At 42.7% G+C, this 25696-nt stretch overlaps 1 protein-coding gene across 2 annotated transcripts in view; it reads right to left on the reverse strand.

The window, feature by feature from the left end:
* Positions 1-25696, reverse strand: part of CNTNAP2 (contactin associated protein 2) — a 2246749-nt gene that overhangs the window by 258057 nt on the left and 1962996 nt on the right. For both annotated transcript variants that reach the window (XM_074378960.1, XM_003929829.4), the window contains one exon: positions 21436-21654. In XM_074378960.1, the coding sequence (XP_074235061.1) occupies positions 21436-21654 (219 nt within the window). The remainder of the gene's footprint in view (positions 1-21435; positions 21655-25696) is intronic.

A 25696-nucleotide genomic window follows, 5' to 3' on the forward strand; every position in this document is an offset into this window, starting at 1 on the left:
CAATGTCTGACTTTTTTTTTCTTCCTCTTTTAAACTGGGTGTAACATGACTGTAGTCTCATTTGTATTTGTTGTGTTCATTAAATAAAGTTTTGCACTCCCTCTTCATAATTTATAAAGCATGTGAGTGAAATACAGTTTCTTTCTCTATAAAGGAAAACTAAATAAATTAAGCTCTTTTCTTACTTAGGTAGTCCCTGATTTATTTAAATGGGGTAGTGAGCTAGAAAGTACTTTTCATGATCTAGTTGATAGGAAGAAAAATCTTCTGTCCTGAAAATGGTCATTATATATTATGTAAAAGACACTGATGCACTAGAACCAGTGAAAATTATTTGAGTTCCGCTTAGGCACTCTGTAGAAATCTTTCTTGGTGACAAATGTTGTAAGTTTAAATTATAGGTCTTCAAGCAAAAATGCTACTTAACCTTTGTTAATTAGAAAATCAACACATTGTCATTGGAGAGAGCCCCCTGCCATGCAGGGGCTTTGTGCACATTAGTCAGACCTGTGATAATTAACCAAGGTGAGATGTGGGTTTAATTCCTAAATCATTTTTTCATGTGAAATGCTTTGCGAGTGTTGCAATTAAAGATTAATTATGAAAATGCTGTAACTACCCATAATGAATAATACAACCATAAAATGCACAGAAGAGTGGGGCAAACAAAATCAGCTACTAAATTAAACAAAAAGGGCAAACATAATGATCAAGAGGAATTATAAAAAATACACTGTCCTCAAACTCAGAACTTAATGGTTTTCTAAGGAGCTAAGTTGGGTCCCCGAATACTTTTGCCCAAAGAGACTGGTCACTAATTCACCATAGAAAGGAATCACACATAAAATCTAATTTATTCATTCAAAAAACGTCACACCTGCTATGAGGCAGGCCCCGTTTTAGATGTTTTGTTTGTCTGCTTTATAGTAATGAAGCAAAACACACAAAAGTCTCTGCCCTTGTGAAGCTTATATTCTTGCAGGCGGAAAGAGAAATTTAACAACAAACTCAATAAGAAAATCTAATAGACTGTGTGTTTGAAGGTGGTAACCGCTATGAAGAAAAAGTCAAGCATATGGAATAAGTGGGATCCAGAGTTGGAGTGGGGTGGGGGAACTACAACTTTAAGTAGGGTGGTTAGGACAGGTCCCACTGAGAAAGTGACAGAAAGGGAATCATGAGCTTGGCCATGGAGAGAGGGCTCCAGGAAAAGAGGTAAGGGGGCACCAGCCTGCAGGTAGGGCAGCTCTGTTGGGAGGGGAGGAAGGGTGAGATGAGAGCGGCTGTAGGATGCTCAGAAGAGCAAAGCTGTAGCACATGAGCGAAAGGCACCAGGAAAGCCCTTTCTAAAATGGTGATGAGCACAGGCTTCTCGTGGCAGGTTAATCCCAATGTGATCACAAATAGCTGCACGATGATGCCAGGCACCATTTGATGTATGGGAGGCAGCAAGCAGGGATGAGGAAAGCATGAAGTCTGGTCACAAAGATCTACTTCTGTGTGTCGGCTTTGCTGTTCGGGGCGTGTGAGCTTCCCAGGCCCTCCTTGGGCCTCAGTCTCCTTACGTGTGGTATTGGCATAACAATATGCACTTGGCAGGAGTGTGTTAATAACAGATGATAATGCAGGTCTTTGCATTAATTCTGGTTACTAGTAGCTGTTATGATTATTGCTACTATTGAGTATAAGCACAGAGTTGGAAAAAATTATATATGGCTGAGATGAAGTATATGTAAATCTGATACCAGAGGTATCAGGAGTGCTGTGGACTGAACTGCGTCCCCTCGAAATTCAACTGTTGAATCCCTAACCTCCAATGTGACTGCATTTGAAGACAGAGCCTTTAAAGAAGTAATTAACATTAAATGAGGTCATAAAGGTGAGACCTAATCCAATAGAATTGATGTCTTTCTAAGAAGAGGAACAGACACTTGGGGAAGCTGTTGCACAGAGAAAAGATCAAAGGATGACATGGCGAGAAGACAGCAGTTCTGAAAATCAAGAAGAGAAGCCTCGGAAGAAAGTATCCCTACAGACACATCAAACTTTCAGAACTGTGAGAATGTCTACTGTTTAAGCCACCAAGCTATGGTGTTTTCTAGGGCAGCCCAAGCAGACTAAGACAACGAGGAAGGGTTATCAAGTTGGGGTGATCCAGACCTCCCTGAGAAAGTGACCTTGGGGTCCCTCCTCTTACTGCACTGTTTCGGTGGAAAGTACAGAGTTAGGGCCAGACGTGTGGTTCACACCTATAATCCCAGCAGTTTGGGAGGTCAAAGCAAGAGGATCACTGGAGGTTAGGAGTTTGAGAGCAGCCTGGCCAACATGGTGAAACCTTGTTTCTACTAAAAAAAAAAAAAAAAATACAAAAATTAGCCAGACGCGGTGGCACATGCCTGTAGTCCCAGCTCTGTGGAAGGCTGAGGCAGGGGAATCACTTGAACCCAAGAAGTGGAGGTTGCAATGAGCCAAGATTGAGCCTCTGCACTCCAGCCTCGGTGACGAAGTGAAACTTTGTCTTAAAAAAAAAAAAAGAGAGCACAGAGTTAGGATGGGTGTTGTTGCTATCTTATCTTCCATGGAGGGCTGTGTCCGGATTGGAGAGCTGTGAATTAGCATAGAGGGCTGGAGCCTGGCACTGGAAAGGTATGAGTGACTGGTGGGGAAAAGAGCAAGGGCTGCTCTGTGTCTAGTTGAGCCTCTCTGACCACGGCTCTCTGGAATGGCAGCCCCATCTGCCCTGGGCAGGTCAGGGGGAAAAAGCAGCTGTGTGTTTGGGCAGGCGAGGCCTATCCGAGTTGCAATTCTGCACCTCTTGTTTCTTCTGTTTTATATGCTACCATTGTTTTTTAGGTCTGAATCATCAACCTGAACCCATTAAAAAAAAAACTGTGGCGGACTGGGTGCAGTGGCTCACTCCTGTAATCCCAGCACTTTAGGAGGCCATGACAGGCAGATCACCTGTGGTCAGGAGTTTGAGACCAGCCTAAACAACATAGCGAAACCCTGTCTCTACTAAAAATACAAAAATTAGCCGGTCGTGGTGGCACACACCTATAATCTCAGTTTCCCAGGAGGCTGAGGCAGGAGAATCGCTTGAACCTAGGAAGCACAGGCTGCAGTGAGCCAAGATTGTGCCACTGCACTCCAGACTAGGCAACAGAACAAGATTCTGTCTCAACAAAAGAAAACAAAACAAACAAAACACCTGTGGTGTCAGCGGAGGTGTGTAAAATATAAACCCAGTTATCTGGTTGAACTGAGAACAGCAGAGTGGCCAAGAGTCTTCAGTGGTGGAGACAGTTGAAGGAAATTGCTCCATATTCTTTAGTGCAGAGCTGCATGATTGACAAGTATTGATCAGTGATTTCTCTGTCAGTTAGATATTGGAGGGCAAATATGAAAAAAAAAAGCTTTCACATACTGAGAGAACTGGGGTTTGGAAAATTGCATTTTCAGATAATGCTCATGAGTGCTCGCTCATTCAGAACTCCATCAATAGGATAGATTTTTTTTTTTAGTTCATTATTATTGCATGGATTTTCTTGTGTCCTCAGAGTAAAGGACATGCAGAACATGTGAATCCAAACTGTTAACCTAGAAGAAACCTTCAAAATACAGACTGAAGGCACACTGGGTTTCGATAGTAGAAAGCACTCTGATGTGTCTAAATGTGGAATATTTTGCAATGGGGGTGGACCCAAGAGGTCTGAATTCATTGTAGAGGTTACGGTAGCAGAATGAATGTGATGAAGTATTACGTATTTCAAAAGCTAATATTTATCAAATACCAGATGTATCCGGCACTGTTCCAGAACTTTACATGTGTTCACTCTCAGAGCTAGATATTACTGTTATCTGCATTTTACAGATGAGTGAACCAAGAATAAGAGTTAATTTATTTGATGTCATACAGCCAGTAAGTAGCCGGAACTCACACCCAGGCTGGCTGGCTTCTCAGCCTGCACTCTTACTGTGATCTGGATGCCATTTTGATTTGGGGGCTTATATCATACGAGGCACTTCCTTCTCCTACGTCTGATATGCTTCTAGATATTGTCGTGCTTAGGTATGAAAACTGCTGATAGTCTGATTAATACCTGAGGCAAGACATTCACCACCAGCCAGAACACGCTCCTTTTTTTTTTTTCTTTTTTCTTTTTTTTTTTTGAGACACGGTCTTGCTCTTTGGTCCAGGCTGAGTGCAGTGGTGCAATCATGGTTCATAGCAGCCTTGACCTCCCAAGCTCAAGCAATCCTCCTCTCTCAGCCTTCTGGGACTCTGGGATTATAGGAACATGTCACCATGCCTGATTAATTAAATTTTTTTTTTTTTTGTAAAGACAAGGTCTTGCTATGTTGCTCAGGCTGGTCTTAAACTCCTGGATACAAAGGCTCATCCCGTCTCGGCCTCCAAAAGTGTTGGGACCACAGGCATGAGCCACTGCACCTGGGCAGATCGTTTCTAAAGCTACGAGGATGGTTGAAGCTGAAAGGGGAAATGCAATGCTCACAGAGCCAGGAATGTGGACACCCAAAACAATCTCAAAGCCAACAAGGACAAGACACTTTTTTGATGCGGTCATTGATACCGCATTTATTTCTTAGTGCAAAAGCTCGATACTACAGTTTTGCCACCAAGGCAGTTAAGAGCTTTGGCCACTGCTAAAATGGTGGATGATTAATCCCTCCCCTAAGCTCAGTCTGACAGCACTAATTTCAGAAGCCATTGCTTTGCAGTGGGACCCGCAGTTCCAAGTTGTTTCTGAAAGTTGGGTCATAAAAGAATAGAGTGCTAAACCACTACTTCCTAGTTGGATCCAAACTGCAAATTATCAACAGTTATTTTAACAAATGCTGATAAACCCAGACTGCAAATATATCGGCCTAGAACTCTTGTCTAAATATACTTTTTCAAATATCATTACATTATTGTTCATATTATGCGTCCTGCTGGTGAGTTTTGTCATCTTTGAAGCAAAATAAGCACCCTGTTTCTGCTGATCTTATCGTATCTCCCCTTCCCTCTCTCCTGTTTCCATTTGTCTTTTAAAGTCTTTATTTAAAACATTCGTATCTGGTTTTCTTTAATCCAGAGTCAAGAATCACTGGTGTTATTATCTAGGTGGCACCTTGTTCTCTTCACTCTCAGACTTCACACACAAGCCTTTGTGGATGTTAGTCCCAGGTCAAACCCGGGATGGATTCAGGAGTCCTTAGCAAAACTCTGCTGACCAAGCCTCATGGATGTATGAACCCTCCAAGGCCAGGGGGTAGAGGAAAGAGAAGATAAGCTTGGGGACTGAGGGAAAGGGAAAAAAGAGGCGAGTTGGCAGAGAGGCTGAGAAAACAGAACCATGGAGTGTTTTGATGTCAAGGTTTCAAGGATGGCAAGGTGACAATTATTAAATAAAAGTGAGAGGTTAAGGGAAATCGGACAATAGTAAGAGGCTATTGGATCTGGTTATTTTTGAGACAGATACTTCAGTATAGCAATAAGATGCTAACTAGTGAAGGGATGGGTAGTGAGAGACTAGATTTCGTTGGTATAGATACACCACTAGTTTAAGAATCAATGACAGTGGAAGATGGCTGTCCTCTGTCTAGGTGGGAGTGAGGCACTTTGAAGCTGTGCGTGTGTATGGGGAGGTGGGTGAGGGACATGGGGTGAAAACAAGAAAGTGTTGAGAGGGATGACAATGACGACAATGTCAGAGGTTTGTCCTGAGGCAGGAGTATTTTTCTTTGCCCCCTCAACTTTCCAGGAGGAGCTCAATGCAGGCCCTGAACTTTTGCTTCTCCTTGTGGGAAGACAATAATAACGAAGGCATTTGGAAATCTCAAGGGAATATACTTGGACTCACAAGGAGAAGTGACAGGGCCTTTGAGGACAGCAAACACTGTGAAATCAGGGCAAGCAGCAGAGCTGAAGAAGCAGAACCAATGAGAGCAGAAAGCCGCAGCATTTGTATGATAGACATCTTCGTTACGGTGCCAACATGAAGCGGCAGCAAAGTTAGCAGAATCATACCTTCCTGATATTGGAGAAGTGGGGCAATGACAAACTATATGAATAAGAATTAGGTGGAGGCCAGGCGCAGTGGCTCACACCTGTAATCCCAGCACTTTGGGAGGCTGAGGTGGGCAGATCATTTGAGGTCAGGAGTTCGAGACCAGCCTGGCCAACATGGTGAAACCCTCTTTCTACTAAAAATACAAAAAATTAGCTGGGTGTGGTGGCAGGCATCTGTAATTCTAGCTACTGGGGAGGCTGGGGCAGGAGAACCGCTTGAAGCCAGGAGGCAGAGGTTGTAGTGAGCCGAGGTTGTGCCACTGCACTCCAGCCTGGGCCACAGTGCGAGACTCCATCTCAAAATAAAAAAAAGAATTCGTTGGAGATATTGAAGTGAAAAATCTGTAATTGTCAAAATAAAGACACCCCTGGAGGGGCTGAGTGACAGAACAGATACAGCTGATGAGCATTTTTGTGGGTTGGGATATTGGGTCAAGAAACCTTCCATGAAGACAACAGGAATGGATAAATAGATTAAAAGAAGAATAAAAGAAAAGTCAAGAATGATGGAGGGTAGAAGTGTGAACATCTGCATAATAGTAGCTTCAGATGAAGCAAAAAGAATAAACACAGGCAAGAAACTATTGAAGAAATAATGACTTAGGAATTTCCAGAATAAACAATATTAGACTTCAAATGGAAGGAATTCATGAAGGGCTTAAACAGGGTAGGTAAGAAAAACAGCAACAATAAAACCCCAAAAACAACATCTTCATCAACATCTGTGGATCTGAACCAGAGACCCATAGCCCCTGAGATCCTTCTGATCCATGTACAGGAGTCAAGTCTTGAGAACGTAGATGGGAAAAGTATTTCATTTTTTTCACTACGAAATCAAAATTATAGGAGCAATTGGTCCAAATGGATTTATAAAATGTTCAACAATCTCTATCTAAGAGGAACATTTAAAGTAAAGGATACAAACACCTGTACAAAAAATACCAGGTTATAACAGGAATATTAACAACAAGAAGGCTAGTATAGCAGTTTGTTTGTTTGTTTATCTATTTAATTTTTTTTAGAGTTAGGGTCTTGCTCTGTCCCCAGTGAGTGCAGTAGTGCGATCATGGCTCACCGCAGTTTTGACCTCCTGGGTTCAAGCCATCCTGCCTCAGCTCCAGAGTAGCTGAGACTATAGGCACACATCATTATGCCTGGCTAGTGTAGTCATTTTATTTCTCTCTCTCTCTCTCTCTCTCTCTCTCTTTTTTATATAGAGTCTCACTCTGTTGCCCAGGCTGGAGTACAATGGCACACTCACAGCTCTCTGCAGCCTAGACCTCCTGGGCTCAGGTGACCCTCCACCTCAGCTTCCCAAGTAGCTGATATTACACGTGTGTGCCACCACATCCAGCAAATTTTTTAATTTTTTTGTAGAGATGGAGTTTTACCACGTTGCCCAGGCTGGTCTTAAACTCCTGGGCACAAGAGATTTGCCAGCTCCAGCCTCCCAAAATGCTGGGATTACAGGTATGAGCCACAGAATCCAGCTGTGGAGTAGTTTTAAGAACAGAAACAAAACTGGGAGTTAAAAAAATCATAAGGAATAAAGATGGAAATTATATACTGGCACAAGGAACAATAAATCAAGAAGATCATGAACACGTCTAACTAGCAAAATAGACTTCAATTATCCAAAGCTACCATTGACAGAACTATTGATGGAGATTCAGTTAATAAAGTTTAAAATTTACACTCAGAAACAGATCAAGCAGTGCTTACTGAAATTAGATCCACAAGTACCCTGTGACTCAGTAATTCTGGGGACAGAACAGATAGAGCTGATAAGCATTTTCATGGGTTGGGATACTGGGTCAAGAAAACTTCCATGATGACAACAAGAATGGATAAAGAGATTAAAAGAATAAAAGAAAAGTCAAGAATGATGGAGGGCAGAAGTGTCAACATCTGCATAATAGTAGTTTCCAAAGAAAAGAATAAACACATGCACACACATGTGCATGCACGCGCGCGCGCGCGCACACACACACACACACACACACACACACACGACGTCCTCCTCACACAGGTGATGGAGAATGTACATAAATATATTCCCTGAAGGGTTATTTGCAGTGGGGGAGTTGCAGAAAAACTAGGTATTCATCATTAGGTGTAGAATAAATGACGCGTGGTAAATACACATAATGAAGCACAATGCACATAGTATTCAGAGAACTGCACAAATAGATCTTAACAACATAAGGCGGAGGGAAGAGAGTAAGAAACAGAATGAGATTTGTAGGACAATGCCATCCATATAAAGCATGGCACACAAGAGGCAACATGGAATTTCAAGAATGATATGTATGCTTTGAACAAATATGTAGAGGGTGGGACTGGAAGGCCATCCATAAAATACATTTCAGTGGGTGCCATCGATGGCGAGAGGGTGAAGCTGGCAGTGGTGAAGAAAAGAGAAAACATAATAAAGCGAAATTGAAGTGAAAGAGGAATACTGTCAGGACTTGACAATAGGACCATGAAAGGAAGAGACCCACGCAATAGCTTGCACATCAGGGGGCCTTGGAACCACGAAGGAGGAGCAGAAACAAAACTGAGATGAAAAGACGAGAGGAAAGCATCTGATGGGAAACAACTCTGTTTACCTGAATGTGGAATAATAAATGTGAGCCTTTTTTTTTTTTTTCACGTTCTTAATGTACTATGGGAGGAACTATGGGGCTGTGAGGACCTATCCCTTCTTCAATATTTGTGTCACTGATACTAATTTTTTTTTTTTTTTGAGATGGAGTCTCGCTTTGTTGCCAAGCTGGAGAGCGGTGTTGTGATCTTGGCTCACTGCAACCTCTGCCTCCCGGGTCCAAGCAATTCTCCTGCCTCAGCCTCCCAAGTAGCTGGGACTAGAGGTGTCCACCACCCTGCCTGGCTAATTTTTTGTATTTTTAGTAGAGATGGGATTTCACCATGTAGGTCAGGATGGTCTGGATCTTTTGACCTCGGGATCTGCCCACTTTGGACTTCCAAAGTGCTGGGATTACAGGTGTGGGCTACCGCAGCAGGCCAATACAAGCTTTTTTAATTACAATCTTTTTCTGTGGGACAGTGGCCATTTATTATCATGAAGTTTAGCTCAGTCCTTATTGGAAAGATAAAAAATCTGTGGGAGAAATTGTTTGATGTTATTTCTATATTGATAGCAAAATTGGTACCTTTACATTAAAATGTCTTCTCTGCATCAGACCATTCCAATTGCAATGAGAACGTTGGAAAGACCAGAGTCTCTGAAGCATTTGGTCTCATGGTGCATGAGAAGGTGAACCTTTACTTGCTTAGGTTCAAAATGTTCATCTTAAAGTTCCTACCCATATAATATGGTTAACAGATGATCTTTGAGTTGGTTGGGAGCTCAAAAGACATGAAAGGCACCCTGTTGATTTGATTATTTGGAAGCACTTTTAAAAAAGCAAAAATCGTACCTATCGTCACTGACTTCATATGGTAATTCTCTGGCTGAAAGGTAGCTGGGATTGCAAAAGTCAATTAGTTTTGATCCCTAAAGGGCAAAGGGCAGAAAATGTACATGGGAAGTATAGGTGGGAAGGGGCTGTCCTTTGGCCGTATTGCCTGTAGCAGGTGGAGATGGTTCTATTGAGAAGAGAGCAGCTGACTTCAGTGTGGTGGCCCAGCAGGTTAAGAATAGAATAGAGGCCGGGCGCGGTGGCTCAAGCCTGTAATCCCAGCACTTTGGGAGGCCGAGGAGGGTGGATCACGAGGTCAAGAGATCGAGACCACCCTGGTCAACATGGTGAAACCCCGTCTCTATTAAAAATACAAAAAAGTAGCTGGGCATGGTGGTGCGTGCCTGTAATCCCAGCTACTCAGGAGGCTGAGGCAGGAGAATTGCCTGAACCCAGGAGGCAGAGGTTGCGATGAGCTGAGATGGCGCCATTGCACTCCAGCCTGGGTAGCAAGAGCGAAACTCCGTCTCAAAAAAAAAAAAAAAAAAAAAAAAAGAATAGAGTGCTGGTTTGACTGGGCACAGTGGCTTATACCTGTAATTCCAGCACTTTGGGAGGCCGAGGTGAGAGGATCACAAGGTCAGGAGTTCAAGACCAGTCTGACCAACATGGAGAAACCCTGTCTCTACTGAAAATACAAAAAAATTAGCCAGGCATGGTGGTGCATGCTTGTAATCCCAGCTGCTTGGAGGCTGAGGCAGGAGAATCTTGAACCCAGGAGGCAGAAGTTAAGGCGAGCCGAGATTGCACCATTGCACTCCAGCCTGGGCAACAAGAGCAAAACTCTGTCTCAAAAAGAAAAAAAAAAAAAAAAAGAACAGAGTGCTGGTAAGTGACCCTTGTAGTGAACAGCTGTGAAAGAGAAGGCATTTCTTGGATGAGCTTCCATATTTTATTTGCATTTTTGCTTTGCATATTGTCTATTGATTTCAGTTAGTAAATTATTTTTTACTAGATTTCGTCCAGCAAATTATTTTACTTTTTAACTTATGGCAATGGTTTCTAATTGTGACATCTCTTCCTATTTCTATCCCAGAGAGAACCAAGGACTAGTTACAAGGGTTGGGACAGAAACTCTGCATTAGGATTCCAGCCAGCATCACAGCTACTGCCGAACAGGCAAGACCTCAATTTGATATCAGGAAGACTGAAAACTATACTCAGACCCTAGCCTGATCTGAAATGCTGTCTTTCCTAATATGCTGACTTTCTCTATGACTTTTTTTTTTTTTTTTTTTTTTTTTTTTTTGCTGCTGCTGCTGCTTCTGTCATGCTTGATTTCAGTCTGTGGTTCCTAGGAAAAAGATATTTCCCAAGATGGCAAATATCACCAAATTTTGAGAAAAGAATTCTGGAGAAGGTTTATAAGGAAAAATACCATCTTTCTTTGGAAATGAGATTATCTAATTTTGAATATGATTATTAACCCAGAAAAGCAACAATCACTTATTTATTCATCCCAATGTTTGCTCAGCAAATACTTATTGGGTAACCACTGCCCAGTGGTTATTGGACCCTATTCTAGGTCTATGCTGTATGCAGCTTACCTTCTAGGGGGAGGAAACATAAATAAACTTTGTTTTTTTGAGAGAGTCTTGCTCTTGTTGCCCAGACTGGAGTGCAGTGGCACGATCTCGGCTCACTGCAGCCTCTACCTCCAGAGCTCCAGTGATTCTCCTGCCTCAGCCTTCTGGGTAGCTGGGATTACAGGTGCATGCCACCACACCCAGCTAATTTTCATATTTTCAGTAGAGACGGGGTTTCTCCATGTTGGCCAGGCTGGTCTCGAACTCCTAATCTCAGGTAATCTGCCCACCTCGGCCACCCAAAGTGCTGAGATTACAGGTGTGAGCCACTGTGCCTGGACATTTCATTTATTTCTGAACAATAATAATCTTCTAGGGTTTCAATGCCCTCTAGAGGGTTCCCATTGGTTACTTGGTAAATGCCCTATGTAAATGAAGAAGATGAAGTCAAGTGACAAAGTCATTGACTCAGTATGCACCCTAGGCAAGTGAAGAGGATGTTACTGGGTGTGTGTAGTGTATGTAAATGGAGAGGATGAAGTGAAGCTACCAGGCCATTCACATTCCTGTCATTGCTGAAGTGTTTCGATTTGATTTAATTCCAGGAAGTCAGCATGAATCAGCCTTAGTTCCCTGCCTCCAGACCCTATTCTCCTGCCTCAGATACATTTGAGGCACATTCTGGAGGTTGAGTCACATGACTTACCATTGGATAGGAAGTGAGGAGGGAAGGAGGAGAAAGAAAGGAAAGAAGAAAACAAGGGTAACTTCAAACTTGGGTGGATGGGTGGATTGGATGGCGATGACATTTACTGAGATGGGGAAGGCTGCTGGAGGAACAAATTCCCAGGATTCATCAAGAGTTCTTTCCCGTCGTGTTTATTCTAAGACCCCCATTTAATTTCCAAGTTGAAACACAAAGTAGAAAGTTGGATAAGTGGATCCAGAGTCCCTGAGAGAAGTGAGGCCTGGAGATTTACATTTGTGAGACACTGGCACGTCACAGTACCGGAAGCCACTGGATGCTGGACTGAACGAGGTCATCCAGGACAACGTCTGGATGTGACACTGTAACACTTAGTGGTCAAGCGGAGGAAGAGAATGCAGGAGAGACTAAGTGATGGCCAGCATGGTGGAAAAATAAGCAGGAGAGCACACAGCTGTGGAATCTGTGGTGAGAGAGTATTTCAGGAAGGAGAGCAGGAGAGGTGCTGCTGAGAGAGCCTGGAAAGTCCAGAAGAATGTGTCTGGGACTTAGAGATCCACGCTGACTTTGACCACCTTTGTAAAAGCTTTATCAAAAGAATGCCAGCACTGTTGGTGGGAGTGTAAATTAGTTCAGCCATTCCGGAAGGCAGTGTGGTGATTCCTCAAGGATCTAGAAATAGAAATTCCATTGGACCCAGCAATCCCATTACTGGGTATATATCCAAAGGATGAGAAATCATTCTCTTATAAAGACACATATACATGTATGTTTATTGTGGCACTGTTCACAATAGCGGTCTCGGAACCAACTCAAATGCCCATCAATAATAGACTGGATAAAGAAAATGTGGCACATATATGCCATGGAATACTATGCAGCCATAAAAAAGGATGAGTTCATGTCCTCTGGAGGGGCATGGATAAAGCTGGAAACCATCATTCTCAGCAAACTGACACAGGAACAGAAAACCAAACACCATATGTTTTCACTCCTAAGTGGGTGTTGAACAATGAGAACACATGGACACAGGGAGGGAAACATCACACAGTGGGGCCTGTCGGGGGGTGGGGGGCTAGGGGAGGGATAGCAGGGGGTAGGGGTAGGGGGAGGGGAGACACAGCATTAGGAGAAATACCTAATGTAGAAGATGGGGTGGGAGACTAACTTCACAGGATGCCTGTCTCCAAGTTGTAAAATTATCTCTTCTCATGAAGATGTGAGAAAGTTTACTTTTCCTTTGGGTAGAGCCAATTAGCAAACATAGACACCCTATGATCCCTCCCACCTCAGCTCTTAAAAACTTCCCCATTGTATTTTAGTGAAATAAAAAACAAAAAATCAAAATAAAGAAGCAAATCTCCTGCACTTAGCTGAAGTGGAGTCGAGCCCGACTGCATTCTGGTTTCTGTACCAGAATGAAGCAATAGCCCCGAATGAAGATCTTCCCTGCCTGTTCCACTTCGTCCAGTGCAATTTTTGCTTTGTCAAGAGGAATGATTAAGCACTGAGTCTTTGGAATCAGACTGTTTAGGACCAAATCCCATCTCTGTCTCTTCTTAAGTGCATGACCTTGGGTGAGTCAACTAATCTTTTATGTGAAAATAAAACAGGAATTAGCAATGTTATCCACGTTATAGACTCGTGTGGATTAACTGAGGGGAATCATGTGAAACACTTGGCCTTGAGGTTCACCAGGATGTCTCAGTCAGCATTCATGTGGTTGCTCTTGAGACAGGTTTGCAGGGAACAGGGGCAGACACACATTCTCTAGGTTACAATTCCTGTAACTGAAGTTGTAAATATATATTTTTTGAGATGGGGTCTTACTCCAGGCTGGAGTGCAGCAGTGCAATCTTGGCTCACTGTGACCTCTGCCTCCTAGGTTCAAGTGATTCTTCTGCCTCAGCTTCCCGAGTAGCTGGAATTACAGGCACCTGCCAGCATGCCTGGTTTATTTTTGTATTTTTAGTAAAGACAGGGTTTCACCGTGTTGACCAGACTGGTCTCGAACTCCTGACCTCAGCTGATCTGCCCGTCTCAGCCTCCCAAAGTGCAGGGATTACAGGCATGAGCCACCGTGCCTGGTCTGAGTTGTACATTTTTTATTGCCAGTTTTTGAGATATAAGAAATAACCATTTTATTCATACATAGATTTGGGTGCATTTCATGATTAGAATTCCATTTTTCTCCTTTACACGCAAATGCTGATATTCTCTTCGCTCTCTCAACGACATTGCATTTCAGATGGCACTGAAATGATCCATTTATGATTTTGGAATACAAAAAGTCCCAGGAGCAGCTGACCAAACAAACTGTATTTTAGAGTTTGGGAAGTCTGGACTCAGAATGGTTGTAACATTTAAGTCTTTAGTTGCTTATACATCCATTTAATAAACCTCAACTCCTCCATAAACTCAGCTTGCCACCCAGGAAAGAAAAGTCTCCCTATAGACCAACTGTCAGAGGAAGAGGAGGCTGCGGGCTTCTCTGCTCTCAGGTAGTCTCTGAGTTCTCCTAAAGGCAGCACATCTTCCACTGAGTCTCAGTCAGGCTTTCTGCCCAACACAAAATAACCTGAAGCACTGAGAGTGATTTTTCAACTCCTTGTGGCCACAGCTTGTACAAAAGATGGCCCCCTTTAGCCTCTAGAGAGATTTCGAAACAGGCCAGAGCCAAGCGAGTTGCGCGTGGACCTTTGCCATGAATTAAGATGATCTAACCTCTCTCAAGGAGCCACTTAGGAGCTTGACTTCTTCCCAAAGCTGTCTGAAGCAGCCTCCTAACTCTGATCTTCCTGAATGACAGCCAAGAGCAATGGCATGGTCTGTCTAGTGTCTCACTTGCTGCGTGCTAACCCTATCTTAGCCCCTGACCTGAACAGCCTGTTCGGCTTCCTGCTGTGGTGTTTGCTTGCCAGCTCCTGTCCATACCCTGGGCTGGCAGCCAGGCTCCCAGGCTGGGGGCCCAGCAGATACCTTGCTTCCTCCCAGTCCTGCCCCTGTTAACAGCTGTCAGGACTCCAAATTCCTGTATGTCTCTGCCAAAGAGGGCTTTGCCCAATCCAGCCTCGTATTATTCATGCTTAGACAATGACCATGAGCTTGTTTGCTTTCTCCACCTCCTAAGAAAAGTACGGCCCGCAGATAGCTCAGGTCCGAACACCTGGGCTGGCTGAGGCTTCGGATCACCACGTGGCTTAAGTGCTTCTGCTGGGCCATCCAGGGAGCTTGTCATATGCTAGCTACTCATTTTGGATTCAAAAATGGGAAGTTTCCTGCACTTTTTAGACAAATACCAGCAAGTGCTTTTTTCTATGTCTCTTAATTTTTAAATGTATTTGTTATTTTTTGATTAAATTAGAATCATCTTGAGATTCTTATAACTTCCAAAAGACCTGTGTTAACCCTTCTGAGATGACAGCTTCTAATTATATCTCAGATGTACAGTGAGGTGAACTGTGTCTTCTCTGTTTTTTTTTTTTTTTTAATGTTACTTTGCAAAAGGACATGTGAGCCCAGCCTTGCTAATGACACCGCCTTTGCAAAGATTGTGACAGCAAGAAAATTCCAGCATGGCTGACTCCATCGTGCTTCTAGCCTTACAGCCTGGCTGTCCTTGCTCATTCCGGGGCATGGGTCAGGCTAAACGAACCATGGGAGGTATTTGGTTTAGAGTTGAGCTTGAAAGCAAGGATGATAATGGTCTCTCCTGAAAACTGGTCCCCTCCCTGTTGGAAGATTGAAACCACCTTTGTAAAACCAATGAAAGGCCGTGAGATTAGAATTATGGACCCTGGACCAGGCACTCTCTTGAGTGCTTAGCATGGAATATCTCATTTAATACTGTGTGGTAGGAGCAGTATTCCTATTTAGCACAGAAATATTAAGCAATATGTCAGTGGTTTCTCAGTTGGCAAGAGGAAGAGGTGGTAGTCAAAGGCCATATTGTTAACCACATACCATTGTGGGAAGGCTGACCACGTGGCAGCCCTGGTCTTGTTTACTCATTACTAAGCACATAATAAAAAATGTCTAATATTGGAAGAGGTCAGGTATGGTGGCTTATGCCTGTAATCCCAGCACTTTGGGAGGCTGAGGTGGGAGGATCACTTGAGCCCAGGACTTTGAGATCAGCCTGGGCAATGTAGGGAGACCTCAACTCCACAAATAATAATAATAATAATAATAATAATAATAATAATAATAATAATTAGCCAGGCATGGTGGCATGACCCTATAGTCCCAGCTACCTGGGGGCTGAGGTGGGAAGATCCCTTGAGCCTGGGAGGTTGAGGCTGCAGTAAGCCATGATCATGCCACTGTACTCCAGCCTGGGCAACAGAACAAGACCCTATCTTAAAAAAAGAATACATAAAAATAAAAGATACTCACAGAGGGAAAATGGTGATACTGGGTCAAGAAAAAGCTTTGATATTAGAGATGAACTGAGACTAACACCCAAGAGCCTAAATTCTTACTGAATAATTTGGGGATTAGTGGCTCCAGAAATTCATAGCTGTTAAACTACGTGTTAGTTTTATTTTATTTGTTTTTTTTCTGAGACAGAGTCTTGCTCTGTTCCCCAGGCTGGAGTGTAATGACGTGATCTCGGCTCACTGTACCGCCTCCTGTGTTCAAGTAATTCTCCTGCCTCAGCCTCCTGAGTAGCTGAGATTACAGGTATGCACCATCACACCCAGCTAATTTTTGAATTTTTTAGTAGAGATGGGGTTTCAACATGTTGGCTAAGCTGGTCTTGAACTCCTGACCTTGTGATCCACCCGCCTTGGCCTCCCAAAGTTCTGGGATTACAGGAGTGAGGCACCATGCTTGGCTTTTTTTTTTTTTTTTTTTAATTTTGTAACAACCCCTCTCACTGCCCCTGGGGTAGACTTCTATTACTGAACAATATTTCACAAATTGGTCCAAATAGCTCATATCTGAGAACTATACCTTAAGCCTCCCCCTCTTTGAAGTGACAGGAAATTAGAAACTGGAACTAGAGACTTACTATTTTCCAGTCAGAAATTGCTGACTCATCACATCAGCTCCCTGTTCTGAAATTTCTCTTTCTGCGATCACCAAATAGTTTTACAATTACTAAATTTAGAAAACACAGGCTGGTGATTATCTCGATTGATGCAGAGAAGGCTTTTGACAAAATTCAACAACTCTTTATGCTAAAAACCCTCAGTAAACTAGGTATTGACGGAACGTATCTCAAAACAATAAAAGCTATTTACGACAAACCAATAGCCAATATCATAGTGAATGGGCAAAAACTGGAAGCATTCCCTTTGAAATCTGGCACTAGACAAGGATGCCCTCTCTCACCACTCCTATTCAATAGAGTACTGGAAGTTCTAGCCAGAGCAATCAGGCAAGAAAAAGAAATAAAGGGTATCCAAATTGGAAAGGAGGAAATCAAATTGTCTCTATTTGCAGATGACATGATTGTATATCTGGAAGACCCCATCATCTCAGCCCAAAATCTCCTGAAACTGATAAACAACTTCAGCAAAGTCTCAGGATACAAAATCAACGTGCAAAAATCACAAGCATTCCTATACACCAGTAATAGACTTCAAGAGAGCCAAATCAAGAACGAACTGCCATTCATAATTGCTACAAAGAGAATAAAGTACCTAGGAATACAACTAACAAGGAACGTAAAGGACCTCTTCAAGGAGAACTACAAGCCATTGCTCAACGAAATAAGAGAGGATACAAACAGATGGAGAAACATTCCATGTTCATGGTTAGGAAGAATCAACATCGTGAAAATGGCCATACTGCCCAAAGTAATTTACAGATTCAACGCTATCCCCATCAAGCTACCAATGACCTTCTTCACAGAACTGGAGAAAAACACCTTAAATTTCATATGGAACCAAAAGAGAGCCCACATAGCCAAGTCAATTCTAAGCAAAAAGAACAAAGCAGGAGGCATCACACTACCGGACTTCAAACTATACTACAAGGCTACAGTAATCAAAACAGCATGGTACTGGTACCAAAACAGAGATATAGACCAATGGAACAGAACAGAGGCCTCACAGGAAATACAACATACCCACAACCATCTGATCTTCGACAAACCTGACAAAAACAAGCAATGGGGAAAGGACTCCCTGTTTAATAAATGGTGTTGGGAAAACTGGCTAGCCATGTGCAGAAAGCAGAAATGGGACCCCTTCCTGACACCTTACACCAAAATTAACTCCAGATGGATTAAAGAATTAAACATCAGACCTAATACCATAAAAACCTTAGAGGAAAATCTAGGCAAAACCATTCAGGACATAGGTGTAGGCAAGGACTTCATGACCAAAACGCCAAAAGCAATGGCAACAAAAGCCAAAATAGACAAATGGGACCTAATCAAACTCCACAGCTTCTGCACGGCAAAAGAAACAGTCAGTAGAGTGAATCGGCAACCAACAGAATGGGAAAAAATTTTTGCAGTCTACCCATCTGACAAGGGGCTGATATCCAGAATTTACAAAGAACTAAAGCAGATCTACAAGAAAAAAACAAACAAGCCCATTCAAAAACGGGTGAAGGATATGAACAGATACTTTACAAAAGAAGACATACAGGAGGCCAACAAACAAATGAAAAAATGCTCATCATCACTGGTCATCAGAGAAATGCAAATCAAAACCACATTGAGATACCATCTCACACCAGTTAGAAGGGCGATCATTAAAAAATCGGGAAACAACAGATGCTGGAGAGGATGTGGAGAAATAGGAACACTTTTACACTGTTGGTGGGAATGTAAATTAATTCAACCATTGTGGAAGACAGTGTGGCGATTCCTCAAGGACCTAAAAATAGAAATCCCATTTGACCCAGCAATCCCATTACTGGGTATATATCCAAAGGATTATAAGTCATTCTACTACAAGGACACGTGCACACGAATGTTCATTGCAGCACTGTTTACAATAGCAAAGACCTGGAACCAACCCAAATGCCCAACGATGATAGACTGGATAGGGAAAATGTGGTACATATACACCATGGAATATTATGCAGCCATCAAAAACGATGAGTTCACGTCCTTTGTAGGGACATGGATGAACCTGGAAACCATCATTCTCAGCAAACTGACACAAGAGCAGAAAATCAAACACTGTATATTCTCGCTCATAGGCGGGTGTTGAACAATGAGAACACATGGACACAGGGAGGGGAGCACTACACACTGGGGTCCGTTGGGGGGAAATGGGGGAGGGGTGGGGGGTGGGGAGGTGGGAAGAGATAGCATGGGGAGAAATGACAGATACAGGTGAGGGGACGGAAGGCAGCAAAGCACACTGCCCTGTGTGTACCTATGCAACAATCTTGCATTTTCATCACATGTACCCCAAAACCTAAAATGCAATAAAAAAAAAAAAGGAAAACACAGGCTGGGCATAGTGGCTCACACCTGTAATCTCAGCACTCTGGAAGGCTGAGGCAAGCAGATCACCTGAGGTCAGGAGTTTGAGATCAGCCTGGCCAACATGGTGAAACCCCTTCTCTACTAAAAATACAAAAGTTAGCTGGGCGTGGTGGTGGGCACCTGTAATCCCAGCTACTCAGGAGCCTGAGGCAGGAGAATCACCTGAACCAGGGAGGTAGAGGTTGCAGTGAGTCATGAGTTGAGATCATGCCATTGCACTCCAGCCTGGGCCACAGAGTGAGACTCTGTCTCAACACACACACACACACACACACACACACTCTTCCAGCCTTATTTTACTCATGGTGCTTAATACTATTTGCCATGATCTTTTAAATAAAATCCTCCCCTCCTGTGATGTTACCTTTCCTAATTTCCCTTCCCTCATTCTTTCTATTCTTCTTCATTCTTCCTGGTATATTCTTTTCCTGTCTATCACTTAAATTTCATGGTTCTGTAGAATTCTGATCTCAGGTCTCTGCTCATGTTTTAATGTTATTCTTGGGTCACTTTCTTTAAGTGAATTGACGTTCCTTCCAAAATCATAATAAATACTCTTTCATCTCTTCATTTTACAACCTTACCAAGTCTTCAGAATTCCCGCACACACTCACAGTTAGCCAACAGAAAGGGATAAAACTGAAATTGAACTTCTATATCCAGGGGCAAGGTAAAAAAAGAAAAACAAAAATGAGAAACTGAGTCAAGTAGGGTCACTTGTTATGATGAAAACCAAACAGAATTTACCCAGTATATTTGGAATTAGCAGTATTTAGGAAGAATCTTGTCCTAGGTAATCTGGGCAACAGATGCTGATGAAGTGAAATTTGTTCACTGTGTTCAGTAGGGATCAATGGACCTGATATTTAGCTAATTAAAAAATAACATGTAATTTTGTGATCTATAACTTGAGGGAAGGATTTGGAAAGGGCTGTTTTCCAGTCGTAATTAGGAAATACTTTATTTCTAAATCGATGATTCTTTCATAGCCCTAGCTGATGTGGCTGTTAAAAGTCATTCTCACTTTCAAAGCTCATTGATTCACACTTTTGCTTTGTAGTTTGCCAACATCACACAAAATGAATGGAGATCTAATTTTACCTTTCTTTAATGGCATTCTACTGCTCTTCAAGCATCCCAACACAACTATGAAAGACACCATGGGGACTCTGCCCCTTGCTAAAATTAACTGCCTCTCAGTGAGGCTCTAACGTAGGGTGGAGCTCAAGTGGCAGATGTTATGAATATGAACAGCCACCAGGTCACATTCTTGTCTTGCTTCCTCTGAGGCTTCCACAGTTGACTGCATTGATCAATTGTTTCCAGAAGCCTAGAGAGGGGTCTAAGATGATACATCCACAAAGTCCTTCAAACTCACTTCTTTTTTTCATTCAGCAGAGGAAAAGTTGCTAATTTCCTAACCTATGAATATTCTCAAAATCAAAATTTAAAATTCAACTAGCCGTGGGAAACAGGTATGAATTTGAAGTTATTTTAGGTTCATCTGAAATATGTCAATAGCAAAAAGATTGGTGAAAAAGATTAGACTGGGTGGCCGGATCCACTTTTTGCATAGGTAGTTTCACTTTTTCCTCTGTTGAAATTTCTTCTTTGTACTGATCTTTCTTCCTGTGTCAGGAAAAGCCTAAATCTTTCTCTGCCTAGAACCTTGAGAATCGGCAAGAGAGGAATGGTTTCAAATCTATCGTTTCAAAAAAATCTGATTAGAGAGCTCATTCCCTCCCTCCCTCCCTCCCTCCCTCCCTCCCTCCCTCCCTTCCTCCCTCCCTCCCTTCCTCCCTTCCTCCCTCTCTCCTTTCTTCCTCCCTTTCCCTTTCCTTTCCTCCTTCCACACAGTTACAAGTGCCCTAAATGATCAAATATCTTTATACACTTTTTAAACCATAAACCTAAAGTTGCAGATATCAGAGAGACCTGCGACATATCTCAGCCTGCACTCTGATTTTATAGCTGAGGACAGTGAGCTCCCAGGAGGGGAAGTGGAATGAGATCTAGGTCTCCTGCACCTTCTCCCTTGTTCCATTCTGGCTTAAAGGAGACTACAAGAGGCCAACATGCTTACTTTTGGAAGGATCGCTATTAAAACTTTGCATAGGCTGATTTTTATTTTTTTGTATTGGGTAGGCTCTTAAAAATCAACAGAGGGAAGTCACGGTTGCCTTTCCAGTACTTACCAACAAATAACTGGCTGTAGAGTTCCAGGCGGGTGTGGCCTTCTGTCGGGGCCTTGCGGATCTGCTGGGGCAGCCGGTCCACCTGCAGGCTGGCTTGCTTGACGTTCCGCTCTGCAGTGACCCGGTGCCACTGGTCATCGTTGAGAGGTGTCGGTGACCTCACTACAATCTCGACTGGCCCATTTCCCACATCAAACGAAAAGGACACTTCTGTGGCAGCTGGAGGAACAGAAAGCATGAAAGACATGAGTATTTTTCTCCCACAGACCACATAGCAGTAAATTCTAGAAGACAACCAAAGAAGGAAGAGGACAACTCATGTAAGCCTGTTACTTCCTACAAAGGTTCATGGCAAAATCAGTGGAGGAAGGATAAAACGTCAATCATTAACCATTAATAACCAAGGGGAGGAAAATAAATGTGTATTGGGGCCTATGTGCCAGGTATACATTTATTTCCTTAATCTTAGAAACCTTCCAAGATGTGACCGTCATTGACCTTCTCCAGATAAGGAAACTGAAGTCTGGAGAAGTTAGCATATGTTGAGTGTCTTAGATTAGGTAAGTTAGTGGAGTCAGGAACTGAACCAAGGTTTGTCAGCTTTCAGAGCTTGAGATCTTTTAATTCCACATACAATTTACCTTTTCAGTAGCTCCTTGGGAAGTGATTCATAGTCACCTGGAGATCTCTTGAAATGTGTCTAGAGATTTTGACTCAGTTGGCCCAGAGTTGGCACTAGTATTTTTTTGAAACTCCCCAGGAAATGTTAATATGTAGCCACTTCTTTGGGGGACTTTGTGGAACTGTAATTTCATTGATCTTTATACTCTACTGAAAGTTAGGGAACTTTGAATTGTTGATGCAATGAAGGTGACCTACAGTTTTCAACCACCTGTGGCTACCCAAAAAGTAACAGAGTATTTCTGAAGAGTAATCATTGTCATACATCATCTGTTGCGAACCTTGGTTATTGCCCATCTGGGATGTGGCCTCCTTCTGGTAACCTACCCTCTAGCACTGACCACAAATTATTCCTTTTTCTAAGAAGTCACCTCCAAATCAACCTCTCCTGCAATAAGCCACCTCTCAACAATTGGCAAATGGATTGGTTACTTTATTAACTTTAGCTATAGGTAGCTTTCTTATTTCACATTTTATGTTTCATGTCAAGTTCCTCAGTGATCACCTAGTAGTTTATAAACAAGCTTGTAAAATGTATATTTTTTGCTTGTGATTGACAGCAGAGGCAGCTTCATGCTGAAGCAGCATAAACATCTTCAGCTCCCTTAAGCTGGGTGAATTCTTTTCAACATTAAAGATGTGGCACACCAGTGAATTTCCTAACTTTGCTTATAAAGATACTCAGCCCCTCTATCCATCAATAAGCCTTCCACCTAATCTCTAAGCAGTTTAATTAAATATCTGTCATTTTTTCCTGGGCTAATGGAAAATTCAGCTTCCTTCGGCGGGTACCAGTTTGAGACAGTGTCACAAACAATCAAACTTCTAATTTAAAAACGACGGTGGGCCAGATTCTCTCAGGACCTAGACTGCTCCCTGCCTCCGTGTTGGGCTCCTTGGAAAGCTGCATTAACTTTATTGAGCTATAGGGACCTTAGACACAGAGCTCAATTTAATCAACCTAATTGTACCAAGGAATTTTGATCCTTTATGTCATTAGTGAGAGAACTTTCATTTTAACACCTGTGGTGATTAGACATGCAGTTCAGTAAAATATCTCATCTAAATTAGAAGCCCCTGCCTCCAGGGGTCATTGAGAATGGATTTAACTTGCAGGCCAGTGACCTCCATCAAGGTTTCCATGGAAGTATGATCGGAATGCAGGAAGACGATAATATGACCCACAAGCTGCGTGATCCTTCTCTGTAGTTCTGATGCAGCAGATGAGTGAAAAGTAGCCTTGGTTTCAGATTAAATCTGTTCTGTTCTCATAGCACTGTATTTTAGCAGAAGCATTTTTTAAATGTAAGTTGTCAGAACAACAAGAGAAGGAGGGTTCCTGGGCTAAGTAGGAAAGATTGTTTCATTTTAAAGGCATCAACTGCCATCAAGGAAATAGAATTTAGGGATAAATTGAGTTTAACCCTAAGGTTTGACTCGTAGGGATAAATGCTGCTCTCACTTCCTCTGCTATTCTCCTATTGCTATGATGAAATCATGTCCAGGTCTTCAAATTGTCACTATTTGGAGAAACTCTGAGTGCCAGCAGTTGCTAGAAAATATCCATACTTTTCTCTTTGCTTATCCCAATAGATCCCCTATTTCTTCACCGTCATCTTAACACCAGTACTTTATTCTAGAGAAGGGAAGAAAGTTGCCAAGACCATGCCATAGCTCAGAGCCTCTCACCCTCACAGGATGCAGTAAGAAGGACTCAAGGCCAAAGGCCCCAAGAGAAACTTCCTTCCTCAAGGGTCTCCATTCAGGCTCTGCTGGAGAAATATTTACGAAGTTAGCACCTTCCATGCCCCTTCTGTTGCTTCCTCGGGAAGGGTCTCTAAGACCCAGCGTGAGAGCCAAGAAAAGGCCTCCTTTTTCTCAGCTACTCAATGTCAGCTTCCCTGACATTGCTGTGAGAAGCATTTGAGAAATCCCATCCCCCGGTCAGACAGCCAGTGTGTTTTAAAAGCTTCTAAGTTCCGTTTGTGGCTGATTGCTCTTGGTCTTCTGGGTGAGAGCAACTGACATTTTAAAAGAGATAATTATAGAGAGAGTCAGTGAACGAATAAAAGGGAGACAGCATAAAAGACACTCGAGCCAATGACACCGTCCTCGCTTAATGTGCGTCTCCAGTTGGAGTCTGAAGTATTGCCCTATTTCTGCCTGCGGAAAAGGAATTTCTTATATGCCATACAAATTCTCATTTCCAGAAACAAGTATTTGAGAACTGGATGCATATAGCCTAGCTCATTGGAAAGAACAGTGTGCCAAACATGAATGGTTGCCTTGCCATGAGTGTCAAGAACTGGGAAAGGTCTGAGACTTTACCCCACTTGCAGGCTAACAATTTAGCTATGGTTTGATGATGCTGGCAGAACCATAGTTTAACATGGCCATAGTTCAATGATGCTGGCAGAAGACATGAAACTCCTGGGTCAGAGACAAAGGACTTCTTTACTCACAAAAGAGCAGGTAGCCTGCGCTTCCGGTTCACACTGCTTTTCCTTGTGGGGGAATGCAGGGCATCCCAGATGGATGCTGTACATGCAGTAACTTTGCTTCACAGCTTAGGGACCCTGGACTTAGGAAACCCCAATCTTTTAAAATAGCTACTAGAAAACTTGCTCAATTTCTGCCCCGGAGAGAAACATATTTATTACTCTGGCCATGAAATAAATCTACTCTCTGTCCCAGAGGAAGACACTATCTATGTCTTCCAAGGCTGTTAGCTATACACACATCTTTAAAGAAGGTATGAACAAAGCTGTCAATGCTTCTTACTCGGAAGACAGGGAAAAGTGGGAGAGACTCTTGGAGATTTTCCTTCCAATAATTAGTCACTCTCCCTTTTTCCTTTGTGAGCTAGCCTGATTTTACCCTGGAATCTCCCTGTTTTCAGAGCCTTGTGCTTTGTTAAGGACAGCCCTACCCCAGGCCCACAGGGTGGATCTGGATTTAACAGAGGGAAAGATGACAATTCCAGGCTCCTTGCCAGCTACGCACTTCGGGTGGGACACATCATTCCCTTCTAGCCAATGGGACATCAGTTGAGTCTTTTGGTGAGAGACATGGAGTCTTTTGGTAAGGAAAAGAGTCCCTTTTCTGCCCATTAATATTAGGTGGGAAGTTGAGATTCTCAATGTTGCTGGAGCTGTCTCACAAGTATCAGAGATACAGAGGACAGAGAGAACAGGGGATGAGCCTGGGTCATTGCTGACATTGTTCAACTTAAACAATTTTTTTAGTTTTATTTTTTGAGACAGGGTCTTGCTCTGTCATGCGGGCTGGAGTGCAGCAGTGTGATCACAGTTGACTGCAAACTTGACCTCCTGGGCTCAGATGATTCTCCACCTCAGCCTCCCAAGTAGCTGAGACTACAGGAGCAAACTGCCATGTCCAGCTAATTTTTGTGTTTTTTTTTTTTTTTTTTTTTTTTTTTTTTGCAGAGATGGGGTTTTGACATGTTGCCAAGGCTCATCTTGAACTCGTGGACTCAAGCTATCCATCTACCTCAGACTCCCAATGTGCTGGGATTACAGGCATGAGCCCCCACACCTGGTCTATTTAACTTTTAAATTAA

Source organism: Saimiri boliviensis, chromosome 10 (assembly GCF_048565385.1).
Source record: "Saimiri boliviensis isolate mSaiBol1 chromosome 10, mSaiBol1.pri, whole genome shotgun sequence".
In the NCBI taxonomy this organism is placed as follows: domain Eukaryota; kingdom Metazoa; phylum Chordata; class Mammalia; order Primates; family Cebidae; genus Saimiri; species Saimiri boliviensis.